At 35.4% G+C, this 20,148-nt stretch overlaps 1 protein-coding gene across 1 annotated transcript in view; it reads right to left on the minus strand.

The window, feature by feature from the left end:
• Positions 1-20,148, minus strand: part of Mdga2 (MAM domain containing glycosylphosphatidylinositol anchor 2) — a 744,628-nt gene that overhangs the window by 238,305 nt on the left and 486,175 nt on the right. Inside the window, exons 4-5 of the mRNA XM_021202038.1 lie at positions 9,730-9,926; positions 1,462-1,594 (exon numbers count right to left, since the gene is read on the minus strand). Coding sequence (XP_021057697.1) covers positions 1,462-1,594; positions 9,730-9,926 — 330 coding nt within the window. The remainder of the gene's footprint in view (positions 1-1,461; positions 1,595-9,729; positions 9,927-20,148) is intronic.

The raw sequence follows: 20,148 nt of genomic DNA on the forward strand, positions 1-20,148 counted from the left end.
ACACACACACACACACACACACACACACACACACTATACATTATTGATGGAGGATATGGTTTGTCCCCACTTACCACCCATACCACCAGCATTCTTATGATGGGACAGAATGCAGATGCAGAAAATTGGCCAGAAATCAATATTTGCAGTGCAACAGCCAAAACAGTAGTCTCTGTCTTAAAACAAGGTGAAAGAAAAGGACAGACCCCGGCAAAGCTGTCCTCTGGCCTTTATATGTGCAATGCACACATTCACCCACACTCATACAATCTCTTGCCTACACAGACATAAATAAATAAATACCCTTTAAAAATATAAAAACTAGATTAAGGCAATGGAGAATCACTAAAACTTACATCGTTCAAAATACCATAATAATAGCAATCCCTTGTATGCCAGTTTTAGAAATTAAAATTAAATTTATGTAAAATATATACAAAGTTAGAATAATTTACAGTATATTTCATGGCAAGAATAATATATTAATTAGTAATATATTATATTCTTTTATAACAGGTGTCAAATACCTTTTGTTATTTATTTGCTCATTTATTCATTCATTTATTCTGCAATAATTTCTTATGCTCTTATTTGAGTCAGAATTTATATGTATGAGTAGGTATATAGGCCAATGGCCTTACAGTAGGAAGTACTGCATTAAGCACTTGGTGAAAGTCTGTAGAAGCAAATATAAAAATAACGTGTAAGGGAAAAGACAGCTTTATTAATGAGGATGTAAAATACTTCATGGAATATATGCTTTGGGAAAAAGAGAAATATAAAATCCAAATGGTCATAAAACATAAGTTAATAACTTCATTTAAAGTTTTAGCAACTTGTGAGAACAAATACAAAAGTAGAAACGCACTTTGAAAAATATTTTTATAAAATCTTAACTCTTATATTTTTACTAAATACTCTGGTTGGAATTTGCTGAGTAGTTCTTTGCTAGGAAAGAAATAATGTGTGTTCTAAATGTTTTAGACATATCAACACACTAATTCTTTCTTGTACAAAAGTACCATCTTGGTTAAAAAAAATCTATTTGAATTTACCCATTATATTTTTTATTTGAAAAATAGCATTGTAAAGGAGTCTTACTTTGCTTTGCAACCATAAGGCATTTTCAGCAAATTAGATGATAAATTTCTATATAAAGAATCCAATAGTCCCCGGAATCTCTTTAAATGATATATAGGGTAATTTGTGAAAATTTATGACTACAGTATTTTTAAGACACTAGAATTCTCTAAATTTCACACACAATAACATACAGTCCCTTTCAGTTATCTTTCCCCTTCTTGCTTTGTTACAAGCTTTAGAAATATGCCAAAGATTTCTTGGATAAAAGATGACTTCCTTCTGTATCTGTAGCTATCAACTGGCCTAAAGAAGGCTAAAAAGTTTTCTATAAACTAGTTGAGGAAAACATCCATATAAAATATAGTGATAGGTCCGTACCGGTTTTATTGGAAAGTCTAAAAGACACCATCTTGTCTGGAATATTACACACGTTCCTTACTGAAGCAATGCAGCTGTAGTTAGCATAATCTTGAGGTCGAAGATTCTTTAGCTTTAAGATCTTCGTTTCCCCCTGAAATTAGAGAATAGGTCATTAGTGAAGGTCACTGCTGACCAGAAGGAATGAACTGACATACACCATTGTAATGCACTAAATAATAATATTATTAGAATAATGTGTTCTAAATGTGAAAATGAAACATTGCACTTACGCATAATACTGGAATATGCTTAGAGGTAAAAACTAACAGACAACAATGAAAATTCATAATGTTTTCCTTGCAAACTTGCTTCCTGGGGGAGGAAAGCCTACTTCTAGCAGTAGTTATGCAAATTATTATGTAAAGCTCTGAATAGTACACTTAATAATAGAGGTTATTTAATGATCAACACAGTCTAATGCAGGCTTCAACAAGAAACACTATTGTAAAATAGGGCTTCTGAAGACGACCCAACACACGAAAGACTGGTTTTACAGCAAATTAGAGACGATCTAATGATAGACCATTATACTGATATACATAAATATTTGGTATAGTGGAACAATGGCTGATAACAGACTGAACACCGACTGGAGGAAGTTTCGAGATGTTTCTTGATTGTTATTGACCTTGCTGGTTTAACACAAAAAGCTCAGGGTTATCTCTTCCATGTAAGTGTGGAGCAATGCAGAGACTTCTGACTCAGATGTGGTCATTATTCCCTGCACATTCCTGCCGAGCAGGACTGACTGTAGACGCATTGGACGAAACTGCTGCAAGTGTGAAGTCAATCAATAGCCAACGTCCAGAGTGGACATGATCCTCCTGCTCAAGCCAGGCTAGAGTCCTTGGAAGTCCTTTGAGTCTTGAAAAACCTTCCCTCACCCCCCTCCTCAAAATAGTTCCTCTGTTAAAGAATGTATTTTTCAATGACAAAATAGCTCCCATTGGTGACCTATCTGGGAGAACTTTTACAATATTATTTTCCTTTTATTTTCCCCAGAGCTGAGGACCGAACCCAGGGCCTTGTGCTTGCTAGGCTACCACTGAGCTAAATCCCCAACCCCCAATATTATTTTCCTATTTCATATATTCAGTTGAGAAGGTCAATGTGTTTCCTTTTCCCTTTTCTTTGCTTAGATAACATTGTTTAATTCTTTTTTAAAAATTTTCTGTTGGTTACTTTGTTTATTTACATTTCAAATGTTATCCCCTTCCAGGTTTCCCATCCCACCTCCTCCCCCTGACTCAACGAGGGTGCTCCCACCACCCACATGCCCACTTCCGCCCCACTGCCCTACTGTTCCTCTACACTGGGGCATCAAGCCTTAACAGGACCAAGGGGCTCCCCTCCCTTTGATGCCAGACAAGGCCATCCTCCACTACATATGTGGCTGGTTTCATGGTCCCTCCATGTATATTCTTTGGTTGGAGGTTTAGTGCCTGGGAGCTCTGGGGGGGTCTGATTGGTCTTAAAAATCACCACACACCCAATATCCAAGTATGAATTGATGTGCTGTGTGGCTTAACACATAAAGCAAAGCAAGGCTCTTATCCAGACACAGCTGTATCCGGATGACATGGAAATTCACAACAGTGACCATGGCATCCTGCTAACAATCCTTCCATTCATGACAAATTTCAATTTTAAACCATTAACATATGTGACATTTTCTTCAGTCTTAATAAGTAAAATTCTATTTTATGATTGATATTGTGAAATAATCACTGCATTTAAGCTAAAGAAGGCTCCAACCATCTCACATAAATGCCACATTTTCACTTTTCTAAAAGATGTGAAAACTGATCAACCCCCCTGCTAAGTTATATGAATTGTTTTTTGCCTTGTTTTAGGAAAAACTTTGCATTGCATTTTTAAAGAACAAAGATCCTGTGCAAACATCTAGGGAAATCAATATGGTTTTATAATGTAGCTAACCATGTTCACTTGTGACAGAGCTATCACGCATCAAACATAAAATGTCTTGAAAAATGTGTTTAGCTATCCAGAAAATAAAAAACCTTTGCACTTGAATTAGTTGATCAAATTTTTAAAAAATTGTATTTATTTCTTGTGTGTGTGTGTGTGTGTGTGTGTTGCATGTGTACATGTGCTTGTGTGTGTGCATGTGTGTATGTGTGTATTTATGGACAGTTACATGTGTGGCTGTGTGTATATGCAGGCCATAGAAGAAGCTGCAAGAACCTGGTTCCCTCTTTCCACCATGTAAGGCCTGGGGTTCAAATTCAGATGACCAGGCTTGGCAGCAAATGCCTTTACCTGCTCAGCTCCCTCACCAGCTCTTAGCTCCCTTCGCTCAGACGTTTACTGCTTATGTCTTTATTTTTTCAATCCTGGAAACAGATGTCAGAAGGGCCTCTAGTCCCACTTTGATGTCTCACTTTGTCCAGGTTCCATAGCTGTGCCTCTGAGTTTCTACTGAAACCTCTGTTTTTCTCCCAGTCTTACTATTTCAGAGAACCCCCTCAGCTCTGGGTAGATACTTGTCTCCCACTGTCCAAAATTTTGTTTCAACATGTATTTTGGATACTTCCCTCACATTGAAACTTAACATATCTGCAAATGAACTTGACATGTGTTCCTCTAAAGCAGCAGTTCTCTACCTGTGGGCTGCAACCTCCTAAAGACACTGGAACACACAGATATTTATATCAAGATTCATAAAATTAGCAAATTTATAGTTATGAACTAGCAAAAAAGACAATTTTATGGTTGGGATCACAACAACATAAGTAACTGTAATAAAGGGTCTCAGCATTAAGAAGGTTGAGAACCCCAATAAATATGCATCATATGTACAGAATCTCCTTTGACTATCTCTTTCATTGGCACTTAAACATGTTCCATCCCAAATTAGCCTTGTTCATTTATTTTTATTTTTATTTATTTTTTTATTTTTTTAACCTTTAAAGACACATAAATTGTGTCCTGTAATTTATTTATGAATTAATAGTTGCCACCTAACATTACTGTTTAAAAAACGGAAAGGAGCTGGAAGCGGCAGTGGTGGCACATGCCTGTAATCCTAGCACTTGGGAGGTAGAGACAGGCGAATTAAATAGTTCAGGCCATCTCCCACGATGAAGGGAGTTGGAGTCCAGTCTTGTTTACACAAAGCCCTGTTCCCCCAAACCCACAAACAAACCCACAGGCAAACAAAAAAACAACAAACATACAACTACCGGGGTTGTAGAGTTACAGGAGATTAAAATCGTTTATTTTTAATTGTAATCCTGTAACCATACAATCAGTTGAAAAACTCTTAAATGTATGTGGCAAATTTAGAGTGTATGGAGGTAAGTGAACAACACTTTAACCATTTTCTTTGAATTACTGATGTATAGTTGAGAGCTAGCAATTATATGTATTTAAGGTATACAATGCTTTGTCTTCATCAACCTTTATATCATGAGATAAGAAACCAACCAAGCTAACTGATTGTCCGTCATCTTACAAAGTTGATCATTATTTTAAATCTCAGATCTACCTGTTGAGGACTATATAAAATACATACACACACATGTACATACATACATACATCTGCCATCCATCCATGCATCTATCTATCTATCTATCTATCTATCTATCTATCTATCTATCTATCTATCTATCTATCTATCTATCTATCCTAGTTATCTACCTAGTCTACAAATGTATAGTAGGAGAAAGAGTCTAGCTATATAGCTCAAGCTTGCCTGAAGCAGTCCTCATGATCAAAACTTAACTACTTATGTGCCATCATGCTTGTGGATTCCCTGTTTTTAAATATGAAATATATTGCTTTATCTCCATTCTAAATCATATGGATAAATTAAGGTTGCTTTAATAAGTACACACATATTGACTCTGTTTCATACTTGCTTGTGTATGACTTCTTGACCCCCAAATTGTCTATCTTCCTTATCCTCAGATCAAATGATTCTTCCTTTTGGGATCCTGTAACAGTAGCCCAAGCTAGTGTACAGGTTGAAGTGCTAGTTTAAGACTTAGGAAATTCTTGCTATGCTGAAATAATTGTGACTCTATCATGAAGGATGGTCCAGTTATTACTACGGTGGGAAGATCTATATCTCAGTTTTATCAGAACATAGGAGCACAATGGGCACATTACCAATCAGAGGAGTGATTCCTTATCTGATTTCTCCATGGTTTAACCACCCAGCGACTGGCAGGCTGATCTAGAATAGCTTAGAAGATGATTACTTTCTGTAGCTGCAAATCAAGATCCCAAAGAGAGTGAAACTAGAGTCCACAGAAAAATAATCCCTTAAGGTAAAATGTAAGGATCACCTCTACACTTGTGAAGGGAAGAGGTGCTGGAAAACTATGACTGTTGGGTGAAAAAAAGTAATTACAGACTGAACTCTGAAATCTTTGTACCTTATGCATTTAATTTACTACATTCATTAAGGGATTTAAAAACTATTTTATGGTTTATAAAGTAAATTTATTTGCCTGTGTGTGCATGATTGTATGTGTGTGTGAGAGAGAGAGAGTGTGCATATAACCATGAGTGTGTTCTGCATGCATGCAGGGTTTCCAATGTCATCTATATAAATATAATATACTATGATATTAAGTTTGTTATGGCATGTAAAATTCCACAATTTTAAAAGAATTTTGATTTGACTATCATCTAATTAATGCTTAGTTTAGCTAACTTTATTGTAACTAATTATATAATTGAGGTAAATATGTTCAGCTTGAACATTAGTTGATGTAATTAAAATATACAAGATGATGTCATGAACAATTTTGCAAACACTATAGAAAATGGCAATTAAATAAATATGCAACTTCTAAAGGCTAAATTCACATTTTTTGGCAATCACACAGAACTTTTATAATTTAGTTTTAAAAGTATCTTGTACTTGTCAATAAATATAATCGATTTGAAACTTTTGTGAAATAAAAAATAAGATTATTTTATATTAGCCTGTGGCTTTTCCAATGTTAACATTTTCTAATGAGAATATCTATAACTGTTAATGGTATATTCAATTATTTTCAAAATAGACTAGACCTTTAAAATATTTATTTCCAATATATTTTATTATCCTGAGCTACTGGGAAAAGCATATAGTCTCCAATTTATATTAGCTCATGTACCAATTTACTATAAGTATGTAGCATGCATGCCTTTTCCCCTTTCAGCATAAAGTGAATAAAGATATGAAAGGATAATTATTCCTCTTAAACTTATTATGTAGCTGTAGTTTCATTTCGGCCTCAGAAACACATGCCAATTTCATTATGGATATAAGTGCAAGAAACTATAAATAATATTTTGTTTCTCATGAGGATTATGAAATAAATATTTAGTTCAAACTGATGTTGTTATTAGCCTGTGTGCACAGGCACAAAAGATAAAGCCATCTCATCATTTCTGAAATTATTTTTTATTAAAAATAAGATTATGTAATAACATTAGTAGAGAAAATCTAATATTTTCACAGGACTTTAATTTCCTAACATTAAAAGAGTAAGAGGTATATGACCTTTCCTATGAATCCATATCCAGCATTGTTCCAGTTTACCCAGCCATTTCCACAGTGAACCTTCCTCACATCCGCAAATCAGTCTAGTGTATCTCAGGCATGGAAAATCATGGGGGAATCACTTTGTTTGATTATTAATTTTGATGCCACTGTTTGTCCTCTGCATGCTCTCATAACATTTTGTTAGCCTTTATTTTAACTTGTGTTTTCACTCCACAATCCTCTTTCCCTTGACCACTTCCTTATACATCAATAATGTTAGGAAGACTGGAACCTTGTGTCAATCTTTACATTTATTTATTTATTTATTTATTTATTTATTTTTGGCAAAGCTCTTTCCATAGCCTGTACATGGCAAATCAAAGTTTCCTTTTTGAAGTTTAAGCCACAGGAATCCTAAACTATAGAGCTAAAGAATGCCACAGTGGTTTGTCTGCATTCTCCACCATAGACGTTAGTTGGGTTTAATAGTCACTGTTAAAGTACTAGGAAATTGGACCTTCATAGAACTTTACCACAATGTGTATGTCCTCATAAATAAATCATTTCCTCTATTTTAGGAGTAGGTATATCAATTATAGGATTGACTTTGTTTTAAAAGTGTGCTTTCTTTGTGTTTCTTCACTGTGTTACAATGGACCTAGAATGAACTTTCTAGTATCAAGGACTGTAAGAAAGTATTTTTAAAATAATGTACTCAGATGGTCATTAGAGTTGCAGAGCATGGATTAAGACATGCTCTAATATAAGCATTGTCAATATTGAAAGATTGTTATTCATAAAGTATTCTTGTCACACAATGGAAAGTATGTGAAGAAACTAATGCAAGACATACATATATATGCATGCATATGCATATATATATGTATATGTATCTCTCTCTATATATATATGTGTATACACACACACACACACATATATATATATATATATATATATATATATATATATATACACATATATATAAAACGATCACTCAAAGACTAATAGAATATGAAAGAACAAAGTAATCACACAAAGGAAATATGGCCTTACATGATAGTTTAGGACTATAACATAATTTTAAAACTAATGCAGCATTTATAGGTGGAAGAATAATTGGTGTTCTTAGATTCTTCAAAAAGATCTGTATAATTATTTTAGAGTATGTGATATTTTTAACCTTATATTGCAGAGAAAAAAGTCGATCAATTTGTGAATTACAAAGTGACAAAAGTTCTCATATTCAAATAAACAAGCTTAATCAATTCCGTTGCTCTCTATTGCACGATGACTGCAAAACCACAAAACTTTCAACCACTGTTGGCAATTACCAGCTAGAAACGAGGCCATTGGTGGTTATTAAGTAGACTTGTAGGTAAAAATGTTCTCCTTATCAGTTTTTTCTGTATTATTAACATGTGCTTGAAGGTTAGAATTAGACTTGATTGTCTCAATCTATTGTAATTTTCATCAGTTAGCACAATTTTGAAGAAACAGAATAGTCTGTAACTCTTCATTTGTAAAATTATATAAAACATTATGGGCTCCAGGATCAATCCTACATAAGTTGTAGATTCAAGCAGAGTTTCTAAATCGTTGCCCACAGTGCAAATAGAGACACAGAGTAGGTATGCACATTCCATCTCTGCAGGACTTATCAGTTCTTAATTCATTCTCCAAGTTAGAATCACATATTCTTTTTGCCTCATTACTTTCCACAGTCATTTACATTTGAGATGCCTGTGATAAAGCAGAATAAGTATGATCCAGTCAATAAAGAAACCATGGGCATCCATTAGAATACATGACTTTAGTTCAACTCATGATGTAACATTTCTTTATAGGAATGTTTTTTAGAACATATTTTTGACCAAATTATATGTACATACATGTATATGTGTACACATACATATATAATCCAAATGAAGTTGTGATAGTTAGAAATGTTAAATCAAGAAGTCAGCTATGAAATGTGTCTTCTAGAAATAAAAGGGAGACCACACTTAGAATTTAAAAACATGGGTGGCTAAACAAAACCCAAAGAAAACAGTAATAGATATGCGAATGTAGAAGGGGAAAACTCTCATTGGCACAAACCTCAGACCAGATCTACAGGCAATTTCTGACTACTGGGATAGGGAGAATTAAAATTCCACAGTGGTGAAGTCCCTAACTAGTGATCCAATATCAAGTGGTCAGCCCTAAAAGTATGTGTACAAGCAACACTAAATGGACATATCAGATCACATTTATGGACACATATTTTTGTCTATCTATCTATCTATCTATCTATCTATCTATCTATCTATCTATCTATCTATCTATCTATCTATCTAATTATTTTGATCATAAAAAAAGGCATAATAATTAAATATGTCATTGCAAGTTGGAATATTACAATTATTTTAAAAATGTTTTCAATCAAACTTGTCATTGAAGTGTGAAGTCATGCTTTTTCAAAGGAGGGTAAATGTATAGATAAAGAAATATGTCAGGGTACATTGACATTAATATTATTTCAGGAATCAGTATTTCAAATTTATCACATATAAACAAGTTGTCCTTTATATCTAAGTGTGCTGGCTTTTCAATCAAACATATATTGTTTTATAAAAGAGTACATTTGGAGAAAATGTCTTTTCAAACAGCTATAGTATTGGATGTTGCCAGAGTCAAGAAATTATCACAGTCCGCTGGGGTAGGAATAGCACCCACAATCTCTTACCTGGGTAAAGAAGGGCTCATAAATCTCCACTCCCTTGTCAGATCCTTGTAGCAACACCTCCTGACCACGTCTCCAGCTATAGCGCACAGGGGGGTTGGAATTGGCCACACATCGGAGAAACACAGTTCTCTCATAGTAAAATTGTTCTTTAGCTTCACCTATACTTTGATGAACAGTTACTACTGGATCATCCAAGTCTAGAAGAAATAAGAAACACGCAAGTGAAAACATTACAAAATGTACAACTTCTAAAGTGTTGCACACTAATGTAACACCTGGTTAATGGCACATGCTTCTAATGTTTGGAAGTACTTAAGTAACCTTACTAAACTCATTAACAAAAAGAAAATTTCCAACTTATAAAAATCAATAGCTTGCTTTTAGATTTGTTGAGACAGTACAGAAGTGCTTACATTTTTTAACCTCCTTGTCAGAAGCCAATAATAAAAGACTCATGAAAGTGAACAAAATCCAAACGGTCAGCCGTGCCAACACACATACAACTAACATTTTATGTACTCAGTAGGTTATTTTTAGGAACATACACATACACACACATACACATGCACACACACACGTGTGTGTGTATATGGATGTACATACATGCATGCATTCAATAACAATTGATAAGAAAGGAAGTCATGAATATGAAGGAGAGTAAGGAAGTTATATGGGAAAGTTTGAAGGGAAGAAATAACAGGGAGAAATGCAATTAAATTACAATCTCAATTTTTAAAATGGTTGAAAATAAATTCAAAGGAATAAAACTAAAGTTAACTACAGAATTCAGTATCACAGAGCCCAAATGACTCTTTCATTTAGTGATATCTGATAACAAATTTATATAAAACAAGTATTTGTAAGTTATTATAATATTCAAGTAATAAAATATGACATCGAACTGTGTGGAAATTTCTCTTTATCTTAGATTTTATATCATAGTATATTTGCAAATTTGAAATGTACTAACAGAAGGCACCATTAAAAGGCATTAAGATTTCTTCTGCTGAGTATTGGCTTATGTGTAGCATTATAAATATATATTCAAAGGGACAGGCTTCAGAGAAAGGCCAACTCATTTAGAGCTTGGAGTTTCATTTCTTTGTCTACTCAGAAGTCAAGGCACCAGGTAAATGAAGATGGATGGAGTCACTGAGTTGCAGAAACACTGTAACAAACATAGCTACCACTATCAGATGTGGGTGAGGGATCATAGCTTGCTCACACTTCATGTAGTATAGCCTTGTTGATTTTCCTTACAAAAAGAAAGAATACATAGCAAACCCACCTGCCTTATAGCATGACAAGCTGGAAGCCCCATCTTCAAACATAAACATAACATAAAGTCTCAGGAGTGATGTAAACCCTTGCTGTTAATTACAATCAAAACCCACTAGATGTTCTTTCAGCTACATAAATTCAAAAAACAATTTAATTTTAATGACCTCCCTTATCAGTAAAATGGTTCTGTATTATCCAGGCTGTTGTTAGACTAATTAATGAGATACCTTATAAAGCCATGGGTACAGAGTAAATAGTAAACACAGTTTAGCCTTTAGTATTAATACATAATTGTCACTATTAGGGTCTCTTCATAATAATGCCCATTGAGTCCCTGATTTTTCTTGTCTTTATCACATGACCCTATAATATGCACTCAGTTCTCATTATAAGTAAGGCCAATGGGGCGCTTGGCCATTTGTTCAGGCTATCAAAGCCTCCAGATGACAACTGCATTTAAGTCAAAGACTGGAGAAAAGCTACAGAGTGCACATATACATAACAAAAAAGGATGTGAGCATATGGAACACAGTGTGTTTAAAAAGTCACAGTTCCAGCAGGGGGAGTAGGCAAGGGGTTGGGGATTTTTGGAGGGGAAACCAGGAAAGGGGATAACATTTGAAATGTAAATAAAGAAAATGTATAAGAAAAGAAAAGAAAAAGAAAGAAGTCAAGCTAAAAAAAAAGTTACAGTTCCCGAGAAATGATTCTTTTGATGTATAAAATAATAAAAATCCAAAACAACTAGTGAAGTAATTGCTAGTGATAGAGGAAAAAAAAAAAAAAAAAGACAGGAGCAAAATTCCTCCATTCTCTTGACAGTTCTTTAAAAATGTGAATTACAGGACAACAGTCCTACTTTGATTTCTTGTTTTGCAACATTATAAGTTTTTTTTTAAAAATTTCTTCCAACATTAGCATCTTTTCACAGCTATCTCACAGGCCTCTAATTTTAGTAGTGCAAATTTACAGAACAACTGCTGCTTTCTGCTACAGATTAAGGACTGTCAGTTCAAATTCACTCTACTGGCCGTGTAGAGACATGTGCTGTCTGATCTTAATAAGCTGGGATATTTGGGGATTTTCAAGCCTATAAAATATTCACATAATGATTAGCTCTTCACATAAACCTAATCCAACATCAGACTGATGAAGTGAATTCAGTTTAGTCACTTGAATTAGGAACTAACTGTATTGTGACTGTGAACATTTTATTTTCTTTCTTGTTAGAATTTCCATCACTATTATCCAGTCACAAGTGGTTGGTGACATAACAGCGGTGGATCCTTAGTCTCTGAATAGTTAATAGCTATATTACCTTCTTTTTTATTGTTGTGGTGAAATACACTGATTTAAAAAAAAAAAACATAAGCATGAGGATTTATATGATCTCAAATAGGACAGCGTCCATCACAGCAACAGGAATGTACGACCATCCTGGCAGGCAGAAGGCAAGTGGATGTCATTTCATCCCCTCATAGTAAGCAAAAAGAGACTAGGAAGGGAAATGAATCCTGAATAAGATTCATATAAGCATATCAAATATTATAGGTAGATTAAAAATAGCCATGCATATATGAGTGTATATATATATATATATATATATATATATATACATTTTAAATATATTTTTTGTGTATGTATGGTTTAAGTAATATCCATTTATCCCTTAAATATTTATTAATATATACTATATATTCATATACTCCTAATTTTATATTTTACATATTCCTAAATACTGAATAAAAGTATTTTACACAGGTGAAATATATGAATAAGAAACGAAGAAATGTTCTGATATAGCAAGTATATGGGGTAAGACCTTCTAACCCAACATTGTGGTTCAATTAATTCTGTTTCCCACCAGGATACAGGACCTTTGGAAGTACAAGCAATGATTTCTAGAGAGGGAATTTGCTGATGGTCACCAGCTGCAATACTCTCAGCAGTAAAAGCAATGTAGACTGTGGTCCAAAGCAGGGAATCTGGCTTTCAACTAGAATAATTACTGCCACTTATAAGATGTGATGCTTCTAGCTGAGAAAGGCTGAGCCAGAAATCTGAGTAGTCTTCTTTTCTGGAAGAAATGTCTGCAAGAATCTGTGGTGGGATCACATCCATGTTCTCCTTGTACTCTTATTGCTTGAGAAGCTCCACACCATGGTTTAGTGTACCATGTGGAGTGGGCAGCTCTCCTGGGGTGGCCACTATAACTTTTTTTGCAGAGAAAGTAGAGATCTAGGTCTCTATATCTTGCATGCTTAATGGCTGACTTATTTACCACCAAATGTGAAAAAGCAGATACAAATAAACAGACACATGTCCTGTCACTGGGGTAAGTGGGCATGCAGCACACTCTTTGCTGTCTTGCTACATTTCGTTTTTGTGGGATGTATATGCTGTGAGTTCTTTTCAGGGTCGTGCCTCTTCTATGTGATGTTTCTTGACACAGGATACTAGAGTAACTAATGATCATGGCTTAGAGATTAAAGGGGTCTTCTTAGGTAACTTAATAGAAGTTTGTCCTCTTCTGGGAACTGGGCCCTTGAAAGTGCCAAATAGGAAAGAAAAGCATTAACTTCAATAGGTGAGTGGACATGACAGTAGTAAATGAGCTCACTCATTGTTTCTTTGTCCCATGGATTCTTCTTAAATAGTAGACCATCATTTAAATATGATCAGTGATTTAGATTTTCACTGAGCCTGGAAGAAGCACCTACTCCTCATTGGATGTTAGCTTTAAAAATTATATAGACATTTCAAAGGGCTATTCTATCATTCTCCTAGGCTAGCATTTCTATGTGATGTAGGAAATGCTGTGACAAGATAGTACTATGACAATATGCCCTCTGTGCATCAGAGTCAACACAGATCCTGCAAGTGACATCTCTAAAGATATTTCAAGGATTTCCTTTCTCCAGAATATTGTTTTGCAAGTGAATGTATGTATATTCTTAGAAAGAATTTGTTGATTGAATCACCATAGAACATACTCAGAGTGATGCTGGAAAGTAGCTCAATTACCTATTTAGTCAAGATAAACACATTCTGAAATTAACCCAGAAACCATATATTTTTGTAATTGTTCATATTTATTCTTTTAATTTACACATTTTATTTATTTTAACTGCATATAACTTACATACTGAGTGACTAGCTACTTATTTTTCTTCGAGATATAATATGACCTAAGGGTCTCTATATATGTCAGGAGCTTAGAGTGCTGGGTACATCCAAATTAGCTGATAATACAGATAAGTATACTAACTCTGCATTTGAAAGTTAATCAGTGTCATCTAATATCTATGACCTTGAGAAATTGTCATGCCCACTCCTCATGCCAAGCTCAATTGTGTAAGAGCATCTCCTGTCCATCGACATTGTGCAGAAAGGGCTGTGGGCAGTGAGATTCTCAGTGAACTCTATGCTTCAGTTATGAGTGTATCCTTACTATCTTAGTCAGTGCAGACAACTCAAAACATTTACAAAGAGTAGGGTCAAGTGCTGTTATTTCTGGACTTTATGTTATATTCACCATAGCAAGCCTATAAATCCTTTTATAAAATATATGTTTTTACAGTCTGCTCTCCAATGGTGGTAGTTACAACTTCATTCAGTGAGCACTCCGTCTTCCCTGCTACTTCCAAAGGTGTTAAGGGCTTGTCGTGAGAGGATGCTCATATGTCAATAAGCTTTTAATCTTCATCCTCACTTGGTTTCCTCTACCCACAAACTCATTCAGTTTCATTCTCCAACACATTTAATTCCATAGTCTTAGGCTCTCACTCTGAACACACTGTGATAACCCCTGATAAGACATAACAGTTTCAATAAAAAGTAATATTATTGTTTGTACTTTTGTTTCTCTTATTGTTTGAGACAGGCTGCTCCTGTATTATATAGCCCCAGCTAATCTGCAACTTTCTATGTAGACCAGACTGGCTTGCGATATGCAGACATCCCTATCTCTGTTACTGAGCACGGGGATCGCAGGTGTTCCTTTACATATATGGAATGGAATATCATATCCGGAAGGTAATGGCACAGAATGCTTTCATGTAGTTATCTATTCAATATGATTAAAAGTAGATATGGGAAGAGATGAGGGAGAAGTACAGAGGGTCAGGAATTTGAAAGTGGGTGTATAGCAGTGGGGGAAGAGGAACTGGGGGTAGCCACTAGAAAGTCCCAGATGCCAGGGACCCAAGAGGTTTCCAGGACCCAACAGGGAGGACATTAGCCCAATACCTAACAAAGGGGAGATAGAACCTGTAGAGACCATATCCAGTTGAAGGATGGGGACACCCACCTACCTCAAAAATATTAATACAGAATTCCTCCTGTCAAAAGGAAATGCAGGGACGAAGAGTGAAGCAGAAACTAAAGGAAAGGACATCCAGAGACTGCCCCACTTAAGGATCCGTTCTATCTGCTGACTTCAAACCCAGACACTATTGCTGATGCCAAGAAGTGCTTACTGACAGGAGCCCAGTATAGCTGCCCCAGGTGAGGCTCTGGCAGCACCGGACCAGTACAGATGTGGTACACAGTCAAAACACTGTACTGAGCGCGGGTACCCCAATGGGGAAGTTAGGGCAAGGACTGTAGGAGCTGAAGTTGTTTGCAACCTCATAGGAAGAACAACACTATCAACCAACCAGACCCCTCAGAGCTCCCAGGGACTAAAACCTCCAACCAAAAAATAAACAGGGGGTACCCAGGGCTCCAGCTGGATATGTACAGACTTATCTGGCATTACTGGGAGGGTAGCCCCTTGGTCCTGTGGAGGCTTGATGACACAAGGATAGGGAACGCTATGTCTCTGAGGCAGGGAGTTGGTAGGCAGGTGGGGGAGCATCCTCATAGAAGCAGGGGGAAGAAGAAGGAGGGATAAAGGGCTTGTGGAGGGTAAAATTGGAAGGAGGATAATATTTGAAATGTAAGTAAATTTTAAAAAATAGACCATCTTATTCTGAGGGGTATGTATTGCTCCCAAATCAAGAAGTTTCTGTATCACTTCAAGAAAGATGAACATGGTAGCCCCTGACATTAACAAGCTACTTCTCTGGCCTAGGCTGTTTTAAGACAGGGGAATGCCAGGGCCAAGCAGTGGGTAGGGGAGCAGGGGCGGGGGGAGTGTATAGGGAACTTTCAGGATAGCATTTGAAATGTAAATAAAGAAAATATCTAATAAAAGAAAAGAAATCAAGAGTTTCAAACTTGTTTTAACTTTATAAATCTCTAACTCAATGTTCTACTTTAAAGAGCTGAGTTCTTCCCTCACCTGAGTCTCTGCTATGCTTCTGAATAGACACATCTTCATATTTTGTCGCAGAGATCCTCTACTCTCCCCACTCTCAAGTAGTGATTAATTACATTCATCCTTTCACTGATGATTGATCAAGGTGTGAATGGAATACAGAAGAAACTGATTCCAATATTCTTATAATTATTTCTCCCCCCCCACCCTGAATTCCTCAAGAGCCTGGAGGATATCAATACTGGATCCTCACTGAAGAGCCTCTCAGATATCTTGTGTTTGCTCTGAGTCACGGAGGTCCTGCAGTTTTGGTTCATCAGGTGCAGCCTCTTTGCTTCAGCAGTTCATACATACAGTAGATGTTGTATGTATGAAATTCACAACGAATAAAAGACTGCACTCAGAAATTGTTACTTTCCACTGACGTCCCTTCTCACCACAAATGAAGATTTTACACAGCATTCAAGGATTAGCATTGTTCCACTTGAGGTCAGTAGATGTCCCTTGGGTGTCAGACACCTGATTAGTTGGCTGATGGGTGAAGTCTCATTAAAAGCCATTACCAATGCAAATTCTTTAGAGCACATAGAAGGGGTACTTGGCACATCTTATATTTTGATAACAACATATACTGAAAAAATAGAAAACATTTTGTCCTGCATGGACTTAATGTGAGAGATTGATTGCCTAGCATGAAGAAGCCTTGGGTTTGGTTCAAGAACTGGTGAAAAACAACCATCCTTAAATAAAACAAATCAAAACAAAAGCCAAAGCTCTCTAAGGGTCAACTGTTGATTGCATGCAAATAAGAGATTCTCAAGCAAGGATTGGGCAGTGGAAAGTATTTAACTGTATTGCATTACTTCAGAGGCTCCACATAATCAGGATGGAGTTCCTGAATTAAAAACTTGTCAAAGCTGTTGCACAAATTTTCTACAAGGGAAAGTGTAAGTGATTAGTCGCTCTATGATGAAGAGGCCTGGGCTTTGAAAAGGTGCATCTTTCTGCTGAACACAACTCAGTAAGTGGCCATTTGAGTTATGTTCTTTCTAACACTACAAGGAGCTATACTTTCTTTAATAATATTTATACTTATCTTAATTTTATAAGCTAGATATAAAAAAACTCAAATTCCTGGAAATTATAGTCACTAACACAGGAAATATATTCCTTTTTTAAACTTTTAATTGATTTTTCACCCTCTGCAAACCCTCTACCCCATTCCCCTCCGACCCTGCTTCTATGAGGGTGCTCCCCACCCACCCACTCCCACCTCAATTCCCTAGCATTCCCCTACACTATGGAATCAGGCCTTCTTAGAACCAAGGGCCTCTCTTCCCACTGATGCCAGATAAGGCCATCCTCTGCTACATATGCAGCTGGAGCCATGGGTCCCTCCATGTGTACTCTTTGGTTGGTGGTTTAGTCCTTGGGAGCTCTGGGGGATCTAGTTGGTTAATATTGTTGTTCTTCCTACAGGGTTTCAAACCCATTCAGCTATTTCAGTTCTTCCCTAAAAAATGGGAAAAAATAAATGGCACATGACTTAAAAAGAAGGAGGAGGAGAACCAGACAATTAAATATTTACTGTGGGTAATTTCTTTTAATTTATAAAATGATTTGAATTAAGAAATGCATTACTGGATATGCAAAATTCATTTTAAATACATCAAAATCTTACAAGATTTCCTATTCAACTCTTTTAATGTGTATATAGGACCCTTATTTTAGTTAGATTTTTATTTCCACAAACCAATATAAGCTACATAAATACTTAATAATGACCTAATAAATCAGTTTTAAGTAAGATAAATCTCTTAGTGATCTGACCAGTGTCAGTTTTCTGCAAGGTTACCCATATATAACATAATAATTATCTAAGGGAATTTATTTTTACTCTTAACTTTGGCAGCTAGCCATTTATAACAGAAGTAATTTTCTTGAAACATTTTGCTTGATTAAAGATGTCAGACACTAGCAGATTAAAGTCATTCTAAGAAAAAAATCTGATGCCTGTTATATTCATTCACTTTACGAACAAGTCCATCAGAAGGATTTACAGTATGACAACCCTTTAACCAGTTTTAGATAAAATGGGAAGAGAATGTTGGAAAACAGTATAAACTTTCCACTCATTTTACTTTGTGTACTTGGAAGAATGAGCTTCTTGCCTTCTTCAATCTTTCAGATATTTCCTGAGTTCCTATGCACATGTATATTGCTATGAGACATGCATATGTTCAAGACAGTATACAAATCCCAAATTAATAGTAATGGATTTACAATTTATTGAATATATTTTTGTACAAGTTGTTTTAGAAGAAACATCAGGAAAAGTAATTAATGTCATCTTTACCAAAATTTTGTCTTTTATTATCTCAAGAAATTAAGTTTTACAATTAATAATTCATAACTACATATGTATTAGGGTTACTATTAAAACCACATTTATATAAATCTAAATTTTAAACATGATATTTTGATAATTTTATCTATCTGCAAATATACTCACTTTCCAATTTATATGAACTCTGTAATTTATGTCAAGAAAATGATAAAGATGAGAAAACACTAGAATATAATAATAATTATGTAGAGAATAAAAGCAAGAAGGACAACAAAACACATCTTGAATAAAATAAAACTAAAAGTTTTTAGAAATGAAATGTGAAGCAAATTCTAAGTCAGAAGAATAAAATAGAAGGAAATAGTATGCATAAACTTGTGAAATATCACAGTAAATTTCATATAAACTATATACTACAATATAGAGAAGGCAGTATAATAATACTATAGAACAGATGACAGATAAAAATGAGCTAAAGCATTACTAGCCTTATGGATAGTATAGGAAATCAATCACATTGTCTTTTAGAGAATGTGTGCTTTCTTTTTAGAAATACTTTAACAGCTTTTTTCTGCGTGAGAGAATTTAATGTGGCAAATGTAATGTCAAGGAGATTAATAAGAATAAAAAGAGGATTCTGTGGTAGTTTATATAAACTTGGAAGAAGCCATCGAGACAAGACTTTGTCAATGAGCATGGAGAGAGAGTTTGAATGGATGAGCTGTATGGATGACTAATTGTGGTGCCAAGGGAAGTGAGTGAGTCAAGGATAGTTACTCGTTATCTGGATTTCACCATTGAATGAATTATGAAGTGTGAAGTGACAGCAGTGTCTGGCCTTTGGGAAAGCTGGGAGAAAGACGTGAAAGGAGGGAGATGATGGCTTAGCTCAATGTGAATCATGCTGAATGTCAGTAAACTACATTTCCTTCAGCTATAATGTACAAGACCTGGGAGTGACCAACAGCTGTGTAATTAGATTTAAAACATGCTCAAAAGGAGGGAATTCATTCTTGGTCCTGTAAACTTAACCAACTATCCTTAGTAGAAGAGGCCATAGATCCAAAAGCAGAAGCTTCAATTGCCATTTTTCTAAACCAGTAAATTTCCAATACTTACCTGTATACACATATATCATATACATACATGCGAAGAGCTCTCACTCCTCATGAAAAAAATCTTATGACAACAGATGAGAACTATTATAGAAAACTACAAGAAATGGTGGTGGTGCGCCTTGCTGATATGCCTCCAATACAATACCTACACTTGTGGCTCAGGGGAAATCACAGAAGAAAGGACAGAAAGATCGTAAGAGACGGAAGATCAGAGTGCCTTCTGCAAAACAGTTTCTTCTGTATATGACAGAAAAGCTGGACCCATGAGCCCTCAAAAATAAAAATCTTGTTGCCTGGAAACAAACAGCATGATAGCAATACCAGTTGGCATGCCAATGTAGATGGGTAAAATTTCACATGGTTTCATTTGCAGAAGAAAAGCTATAGGTGGTCAGTGCCTACAGAGAGAGGGA

This window comes from Mus pahari, chromosome 7 (genome assembly GCF_900095145.1).
Source record: "Mus pahari chromosome 7, PAHARI_EIJ_v1.1, whole genome shotgun sequence".
Lineage (NCBI taxonomy): Eukaryota > Metazoa > Chordata > Mammalia > Rodentia > Muridae > Mus > Mus pahari.